At 42.1% G+C, this 10,101-nt stretch overlaps 1 protein-coding gene across 1 annotated transcript; it reads left to right on the top strand.

Annotated features, from left to right (window-relative positions):
- Positions 1-5,757: 5,757 nt before the first annotated feature.
- On the top strand, positions 5,758-8,815 carry LOC133802241 (U-box domain-containing protein 17). Its single transcript, XM_062240512.1, has one exon. The coding sequence runs from the start codon at positions 6,306-6,308 to the stop codon at positions 8,439-8,441; it is 2,136 nt and encodes a 711-aa protein (XP_062096496.1). The 5' UTR covers positions 5,758-6,305; the 3' UTR covers positions 8,442-8,815.
- Positions 8,816-10,101: the final 1,286 nt, after the last annotated feature.

Here is a 10,101-nt window from a genome sequence, read left to right as displayed (position 1 = left end):
TTGGGGAAGCACTTACCCACTCTTTGGAAATCCAACAGCAGTGTAGGGTTCTTCTCCACGAGGAACCCGGACGTCATAAACCAATAATGACGGATGTCCGGTGGATGCTTCCAGGAGCTGGTGGGAGCGGGGTAGCTACTTCGCGGCTTCAGTCTATAGAAGTCGTCCAAGGTCTTGTCCTTGACGTTGACCTGCGGCTCCAACTTGTAGAAATATAAGACTTCCGTAGGGATTGGCTCCGCGATCTCCTTCGCGATGCAGAACACTCGCCATCCCGCGAGTAGCCGGTACGCTTGCGGAAGGAGTTAGAACGGCGCGATCCCCACATACGTCAGGCATCGCACGAAGTAGTCGTGGAGCGGGAGCGTGGCTCCCGCACTGATGTGGCCGGCGCTCCAGGCCCCGAATCCCTCTACGGACGTGTGCACCCGCTCCTCGATCCTGGCCATGCGGTTGTGGAAGAGTCCGGGGGTGGATTCTATGCCCAGATGCTTCTCTAGGAGGTACATCATCCGGTAATTCCGGAACAGATTGGGCGCCACGTCCATTTCCCACCTGTTACCCTTAGACATCCGGGACCCATAAATGACGATCGGGGCCCTGTTGACTTCTTTCTCGGAATGGAGAGTGACGCCCGTTACCATAGTTGATGATCTGGGAACAAAGAAAGAAAGCCAAGCAGTCAGTACCTAAACCCAAGGAAGTCGGTTAAGGTACGAGGGGTCTCCTAAGGACTGCTTGGAGCCCCTGCAGATCGGGTCCGGGATCACCAAGGAGCCACGAGACCCCGATCGGGAACGGAAGAAGAGCTACTAAGGCTCCGCCATCTGTCCGGGAAGCATCCAGATACGGAGCAGCCCGAACCAGGCGACCTTCCTAACAACTCCTAAATGTACTCAGATTCTAGCAGCCTAAACAAGCGAATTAAAAGAACAGCCCAAGTTCATATATTCATCAAGAAAGTCAGAAGGACTTACTGTGAGTTGTTGGCCGTAGAAGATGGTGGTTGTCCAACAATAAGAACGACAGAACTTTGTTTTTGAAGTGGTGAAGCCAGTTCAACAGCTCGTCGATAGGACACTCCCAGGGCGTGCTCTCAGGCGGATGGACAGACGCTGGGGGCGTTGTAAATAGACAACGACGTAGAGTTAACAGACGGTGGTGGATGTCGTCGACGATATCGGACATGCAAAGCTGATCAATTCTTAAGATGGCTCGAGAGTGTAAAAATGTCAAATGAGCGTCTGCGGGGTATTTATAAAGGCCCAAATCCTGGCCCCTGATCCAACGGACAGAAGTCTCCCCATCAGACAGTCCAGAATCGTGCAGGGGTATTTATGAGCCCTCTCAGGCTGGATCCTCGCCATCTCAGATCTAACGGCCCAGGAGGGGTGGATGCCAAAGGTCACCCCATCCTACGGTCCACCTCAACCCAAAAGTATTAATGATGGACCCCCGTGCGAATGGGACGCTTCGTGATCTGTGCTGACACACTAGCCTAGGCCTAGCAACCCTTGAGATGGCTAGGCGACCCTTCAAGGTTGAGACCCATCCATGCAGCAGTCACCTGGTGACACATATACCCCTATCACGGAGCAGGACAAAGGTAAACGTACCCGGACACTGGTAAATGGTCCGGGCCCAGCATACGGCCAACGTCACTGCCTTTGTCACGAACCCACGATTCCGATCGGGAACTGGGAAGGCAACCGTGGATCGTCCGGGAGCAAGACAAGCCTCCACCTAGCGGCCTCAGGCGAAGGATTGGGGGGGGGGGGGTAAATGTTATCCCAATTCCCTGACGTGGGCTCGGGACGGCGGTCGGGGCCCATGGACTGGGCGTTCGAATGTGGGTCTGGCCCAGGTCTGCTTGGTACAGGAATGTCCAAGGTGCACGGCCCTAGTGAGATCCTGGGGCTGGACGGTGTTCGGGATGGCGATCCAGGACAGTTGTCCGGGAGACATACAGAGCTCAGGATCGCGTTGAAGTATACGTAAACGGTCCCAGACACTGGTAAACGGTCCGGGCCTGCGGTAAACGAAGAGGGACAAAGGTAAACGCACCCGGATTAGGTCGTCCCCGGTTGGTAGGGAAAAGCGTCCAGGACCTTGAAGCCACCCCACTCCGCGTGGGGGTTGTCCCTACTTTTCACCTGCGGAAAAGGCCACCTCGGGATTGCACGCCTGTGGATGCTCAAAATTCAACACCGGTAAAGAACCCACACCTAATGCCTAAGGTCTCCGGAAGGTCCAAGGCAACCATGTTTGAAGTCCATTTGAACCCTCAAATTATTGCTCAAAATGACCCTGCTCAAATTGACCAAAATGACCCAAGCGTCCCGCGCACGCCGCCCGCGCGCGCCCCGCGCGCCTAGCCCCCGCGCGCCCCGCGCGCGCCTCGAGACACCACCAGGAGGCAAGCATCTAGCGGTCCCCAAAAAAAGCCTCACACAATAGTCATGCCGTGGTCCTCGTGATGGCCTCCTCTCACATATCAGCCTCGTCCTTAAGGGTGTCCACGTGGTGACCATGGAGCAAGGAGAGTTTGAATACGGTTGCTACGGTGTCCACGCCAGACTGGTAGCGGCAGTACAAGGATGGTACATGGTCAGGACTTCCTCAGCACGCTTATGAGGTCAGTACCTGACAAGTCGTGGAGGCATAATATGGTACCAAGACAAGAGCACTTTTGCAGACCCTGACACGTACTAGAGCAGACCGCCACTTTCCCAACACCACTACCACCTGTACTGATATCCTGACAGTGTACTCATGTACTATTTTGTCCTGAGGGACCACTATGTATAAAGGAGCCATTATGTCTCCAATATAAATAGATGATCACTCCTCCAGAGGGGGGGTTGGAAAATTGATTGTATGCAGAGGCTATTAAGCAATATACATTTTTCACTCCATTGTTCATCTGTGTTCATCCTTCCATGAGTTCATTCTAAGTTTTTATTTAAACATCGTTGCATTTACCTTTGAGTTTTCTGACTTAATTTCGTTGACGAGGTTTCACCGTCAACAACGCCGCTGTTTCAGATCTGCACTGCCAAGTACTCTGACAGATCTTGTCCCCTGAATCTGCCTCGTAACTCGAAGTACCCAGACCAAAAGCACCATTTTGTCGGGTGAAATATAGTCCTTGGGCCACCTTATTGGGCCTTAGTTTATGTATGTTTTATCTTTTACATTGGGCTTCCACCAGAGAAGCCAAGAGTATCCATATCTCTGATGGGTCCGGGTCATACCCGCCCCAGACCCAGTGTTCCCATGAGCCTATAAATACAGGCAATAGAACACTGGGAAAAGGATCTCTCTTCGACTTGTATACAGTTACTCTGTCAAAACATAGAGAAAAACTCCATTGTAAAAAGACTTTCCAAGCTCTAAGACAACGGACTCGTGGACTAAGGCTTATTAATGCCCCAACCACGTAAAAATCGTGTATTAATCTTCTACATTCTATATCTTTATTCTTAGCTAATATCTATTAGTGTGGTTTCCGAAAATCTCGGTAAACAATAACTAATTATTTATTTAAAAAGTCATTTAAATATAAATTTATTTAATTAAAAAATAAAATAAAAATATGAATTAATAAAACAAAAATTCAAATCAAACCAATTCTAACCCAAAATCTTTAATACACAAATCAAAACAAAATCAAATCAAACTCTTTCAAGAACAAAAAAAATTACACAAAAAGATCTACCAAAGTCTAACACAATGTGAAATCACAGCCTTCGATCCCAAACCAAATTCGTTCCTCCCAAATTTAGACATCATAACAAAAAATTCAAAAATAAATGCAAAATCAAACCCATATATGGTGTCATCCACGTGTTCATCTTCTCCAACCAGACTTGTCTCCATCGCCATATGTGGAAGGTAACCAAGAAATCTGCATAAACCTAATAACCTACGTAAAAATAGCACAAACCCAACAATCTAACACAAATACAACCACAAACCCATTAAATCAAACAAATGCAAATCTGGCCAAGAACCATCAAACCCATTAAAGCATATCTCACCTCGTTAAAAATGCAGATCTGGTCGAGCTATTCTTGGTGCTTAACTTCGAAACTCATGGCTGCAAGGAATGGAACAAACCCATGGATGCAAGGAATGTTGCCTCTGCCACCTCTACCACATCCAATAGCCAATCTCCAGTCCCAACCCATTTTAGATCTGTCGAGTTCTCGTCTCTGGCTTGAAACCCATAAGCTATGAGCCAATGTCCACGAGTTAGCCATTTGTTCGTGTCTCCAAGCCCAGAAACTTGCCTCCACCGTTAGGGTTGAAGAACGATGGGGATGGCTGAGTCGTTGTCATAGTCTCGTCGAAGTTGATGGCATCAGAGTTAGAGCTTGGTGGCTGGAACAGATCGGATATAAGGAGCTAGCCTTCTTTTGTCTTTGCCTCGTCCTTCCCTTTGAATCGCCGCACATCCTTTGATGAAGAATGACCTTTGACGACCATATGCGAAGAGCACTGGGTTTCTGAAAAACTTGCAGACCATCGATGAGATTTTGGCTCTTGGTCATTGAGTTTTGAAGCTTCCCTTCATCAGGAAAGTGATGAAGAAAAGAAATCTGGTGTTGAACCTTTCATCGGGAAGAAGATGAAGAAAAAAAAATTATATTTGTTGTTTGATTTTGTTTAAGATTTTTTTTAACTAATTTGTTAAAATTAAGCAAACTAAGAAATTTAATTAATAAGTGTTTATTAAAATGATTTTTGGGAAAAAAAATAATTATAATACACCTCATTAAATTTTAGACACGCTAACAACACGTGCTCAATAACACGTTGATATGTGGTCCTAAATAGTACTTAATGGTTCAAAGTGGACGAAAAAAAAAAAGTAACACTCGGGTATTACCTTATTAGACTATTATGTCCCACATGGAATAAGAGTAAGAATATTGAACCATTAATAAGAACATGTGTAACTCCACTAATCACCAATTAGTTTTTAGATGGAGCCTCATGATTCTTATCATGGTATCAAGAGCCAATTCCCTAGCGGGCATTCGATCCACACCGATCCAAAAGAGTGAGTCAAGCCGCAAGAGATCCGCATAGTGCAAAAAGACACTTGAGATCCAAAAAAATAAGCGAGCTGAAAAAAAATGGGCCACTTGTAATCAGGTGATTCAAGATTGATGAGCGAAAAATCACCACAATCTTGAGGGGGATATTAGACTATTATGTTCCACATGGAATAAGAGTAAGAATATTGAACTATTAATAAGAACATGTGTAACTCCACTAATCACCAATTGAATTTTAGATGGAGTCTCATAATTCTTATCTTACATACAAATTTTTTTATTGAAGACATTGGTACATAAACTCAAAAAGAAAATAAGTTTAGTCGCAAATTCCCTAACTTTTTTAAAGTGTAGAAAGGCAAAATGGAGGATCCCATGTGACGTACTCACAAGAAAACTGAAAACCCCAAAAGATGCTTCTGCAACAGACAGGATTGACCATACAAATTAAAGTCCAACCCTAAATAATATGTAATTACAGGACTGAAATGTTATATTTTTTTTTGTCAGAATACCTACTTTACCCAAAATGAACAAAACTCAGATAAAAAATAATAAAAAAAGAAACTAAGTAAAAAGTGGTTAATTTTGGGTAGAAAAAAGATATAAGATGTATTGAGATTAAATTTGAATTGAAATACAAAATAACCATAATAAATGTATAAAAATAAAAGACAAAAGGAAGATAAAAAAAAACCGGGTGAGAAGTAACTGCAGAGTAAAGAGAAGTAAGAAGAAAACGAATGGACAGAAATATGGATGATAAACCCATTCCAGTCCTTTTCAGTTTTCACCATTGAATTTCTCTGGAGAGAGAAACCCCAACACTTCCAAATTCAACAGTCTTTTCGGGAGAACGCGGATTCGGCCAAAATAATGAATTAAATATCCATTCATTTAAATTAATTAAAATATTAGGTTGTGAATTCATTAGTTTGTCTATATTTCTTTCTCTCTTGTTGTTGAGGATTCAAACTTCGACTAGAGCTTACCAATAATAACGACGAAGAAGAAGAAGAAAAAGAGGAGTAAGACTGTATAATAGTCTTCGGTTTTTGTGTTTTTAGAGTTTCCATTTCTTTTTGTTCCCCTTGGGTATTTTAGGTTTTTTTTCCTTTTCTATTTTGTTTTTTAAGATCTGTTTGTAATTGTAAAGAGAGAAATTTGAGTAACTGGGTAGTTTAGGAATTGAATTTGTTGTTCTGGGTAAGGATTTCTTTTTGTAAACTTATTATTGTTAGGATGGCTTCGGCGGCGATATTCTCCTCGTTAAGGAGGCGAAGATCGCCTTCTTTGGAGGCATTTTTGGCTCCGGTTGACCTTACGGATGTGGCTCTTGTACAAACCCTTGCTTCGCTGACGGCCGAGATCGTTTCATCGTTTTCCAACATGGTTTTCTACTTTCAGAGAAAGAATTCTCGCTCCCTTGTCCGAAAAATGGAGGTTTTTCTGGTCTTGTTGGAGTACATGAGGGATTCGCGTTTGAGTCTCTCGTGGACAACGGAGCTTTGTTTAAAGGAGCTTTATTTGCTTCTATATCGCTCAAGAATACTCCTTGACTATTGTTCTCAAACCAGTAAGTTATGGCTTTTGCTTCAAAACCATTCGATTTCGGGTCATTTCCATGATTTGAACCAAGAGATTTCGACCCTTTTAGATGTTTTTCCGATGGAAGATGTTGAACTTGGGGACGATGTTAGGGAGCAAGTTGAGCTCTTGCGGAGGCAGTCCAGAAGGGCTAAGCTGTTTATTGATAAGGACGATGAAACTCTCAGAATTGGCTTCTATGGATTTCTTGATCAGTTTGAGAATGGTCAAATTCCTGATCCGGATGAATTGCGTTCCTTTCTTGTGGAGAGATTACGGATTCAAGACCCAAAGAGTTGTAGAAATGAAATTGAGTTTTTAGAAGAGCAGATTGTGAATCATGAGGAAGATATTGAACCTACAGTTGGGGTTCTTAATGGGTTTGTGGCTCTTACAAGGTATTCCAGGTTTTTGCTCTTTGGGTTCGAGGAGGACGAAGTGGAGTTGGGAACAGGGACTCTGAAGAAGCTGAGAAAAGGGATTCTTTCACAGGAAATTGCAGACACTTTTATAACAATTCCGAAGGACTTTTGCTGCCCAATTTCATTGGATTTGATGCGAGACCCGGTGATAATCTCAACAGGACAGACTTATGATCGGAGTTCCATATCCAGGTGGGTGGAAGAAGGTCACTGTACTTGCCCAAAGACGGGGCAAATGCTTATTAAAACCTGTATCTTTCCCAATCGTGCTTTGAGAAATTTGATTATGCAGTGGTGTATTGCTCATGGGATTCCATATGACCCACCAGAGTGCACAGAAAGCTTTGTGGCGGCTTCCCCAACTAAGGCTGCTCTTGAAGCTAACAGAGCAACAGCAGCTCTTCTTATTCAGCAGCTAGCGAACGGATCACAAGTTGCAAAGACTGTAGCTGCTCGCGAGATTCGTTTATTAGCTAAAACAGGAAGGGAAAACCGTGCTTTCATTGCGGAAGCTGGTGCAATTCCACATCTTCGAACAATACTTTTGTCTGTTAACCCTGTTGCCCAGGAGAATTCCGTCACTGCAATGCTCAACCTGTCCATATATGACAAGAACAAAAGCCGAATTATGGATGAAGAAGGGTGTTTAGAATCAATTGTTGAAGTTCTCAGATTTGGGCAAACAACAGAGGCTAGGGAAAATGCTGCTGCAACCTTGTTTAGCCTTTCGGCAGTTCATGATTACAAGAAGAGAATTGCAGACGCGGAAGGGGCAATCGAAGCCTTAGCAGGGTTGCTTAGAGAGGGTACTCCAAGAGGAAAGAAGGATGCTGTGACTGCCTTGTTTAATCTTTCAACGCACACGGATAACTGTGTGAGAATGATAGAGGCCAAGGCCGTGACAGCACTTGTAAGTGCATTGGGAAATGAAGGAGTAGCTGAGGAAGCAGCAGGTGCCTTGGCCTTGATTGTTAGGCAGGCAATTGGGGCCGAAGCAGTGGGGAATGAGGAAATGGCTGTGGCTGGCTTGATCAGTATGATGCGTTGTGGAACAGCAAAGGGAAAAGAGAATGCAGTTGCAGCATTGCTCGAGTTATGCAGGAGTGGCGGGGCTACCACAAAGGAAAAGGTTGTTAAGGCGCCATCATTGGCTGGTTTGCTCCAAAATTTGCTGTTTACTGGTACAAAGCGAGCAAGAAGAAAGGCAGCTTCTCTTGCCAGAGAATTCCAGAGATGCGAGAATACAGTCGTGCATTATGGTGGTCTTGCCGTGGGATATGCCTTGGCAGGCAATTCGGCCACAAGTAGAGATTCAGCGATATCTGGTGATGTTTCAGTACAAATGGCCATTCCAGTGCCTGTTTTGTAGTGGTAACATCCTTCAACCTCCAACCTCCAACCTCCAACCTCATGTTGTATTTTCTCGCTTCTATATGTCCCATTTTTGTTGGAAATATGTTTAAAAAAAATTCTTTCATTGAAATTTAAGGTGATAAAAAAGAAAAAATAGGAATACCATATATTGTCTGGTTTTCAAAGAATGTTCTGTATTATTGAGCAATTAGCTTTGAGTTAATATACGTATACCACCAACCATCTCATGATTTGGGAAACGCAGAGCCATCATTGTACACAAATATGTCAAGAGACCATGACATAAGCATGAGAAAAAGTATTATACACATACATATATTTATATGAACATATATACTTTAAAGGAACAATAAGTATTGATTCTTGGTATCTTTTGATTGTGAATTATGAATTCTTGGCCTGCTAGCCTGAGTGACTCTGAGAAGACTTGTATTTGTATATGGGTGCATGAAATACCAATTACAATTATGTTCATAGGACACATTTTAACAAGTTTTAGGTATAATTGAATATCTGTTTATTGTGCAAAACTACTCACAAAGATTAGGTGCTCTGACTTTTGGCCAAAAGTTACGACTTGAGTACCCCATGTTTGTTCATGAAATGATGTGGGTTTCACAATTTTTTTTGCCTTGAAATGCTGTTATACACCCATTTTGTAACAGGGCATGTTATTCTCCTATAATAAAGCTTTGGTTTGAAAGGTATCATAAGATGAATCGCAGGCTTTGTTGATATTCCATTAACTATAGTTTGAATTGAAAAGAATATAATTAAGAGTAGGAAGCAACATGGTTCTTGCGTTTGCATATTTACATTAGTCATAAGATACCAAAGACCCAACACTAATAGTAGAACTAGAAGAGTCAGCCGACAATGACGTAGTCTTTACCCTTTAGTCTAAATCTCACACTAAAATGCTTCTTTTTTTCATATTAGAAATTCAGAAAGAAAAAAAAAAGACTTTTAATGTTATTTTGAAAAGTTGTATGAAGAGAACATGAATTATTTTTGTTCAAAGAAAAGTTGGGAAAGAAAAGTTTGTGTGATACAAAAGATGTGGCTGAGTATGAGTGATTGTGATGCCGTTAGCTCCGAAAATTTCTCATTCCATTAAATGGGTTTTGAATTCCAAGGAAGTGGTATTAAAACTTACCCATCTTATCAGTCAACCACCTTATTATAGTTATTATAGGTATCATGTGGTTCATTATCTTCTTCCAAAAACTAGAGCCTCGTTCGAAGCATCAGGATTAACTCTGTATTTACTGTTCTACCCCTCTATTATTGTCAATGCATTTCACCAATTTTCAGTGCCATGTTCAATGCTTATTTATGAACCGCAACATAATATTGAATTTCATATATATATGCAATATATAACCATTACATTATATTGAAACGTGATGACGCTTCATTTCAATCCTTTATTATTTTTAGGAAAATTTTTATCTCTTAGAGCATCTCTAATAAAGTGTACATTCCTTATTATTTTCAATGCAGTACCATCACTTATTATTAAAGTTTTCTTCTTCATAAATACACTTGGAAAATTTCATCTTATGTGAAAATTTTTAATATGCCAACATAAGTTATTATCTCAAATATATAACAATTTCAATTTTTTAGACAAAAATATCCTTAACATTTGAATA

This window comes from Humulus lupulus, chromosome 9, assembly GCF_963169125.1.
Source record: "Humulus lupulus chromosome 9, drHumLupu1.1, whole genome shotgun sequence".
NCBI classification, from domain to species: domain Eukaryota; kingdom Viridiplantae; phylum Streptophyta; class Magnoliopsida; order Rosales; family Cannabaceae; genus Humulus; species Humulus lupulus.
This window is presented reverse-complemented; position numbering and strand designations above follow the sequence as displayed.

Excerpts from the sequence above, each read along its gene's own strand:
- LOC133802241 (XM_062240512.1), top strand. The coding sequence starts at position 6,306 with ATGGCTTCGGCGGCGATATTCTCCTCGTTAAGGAGGCGAAGATCGCCT.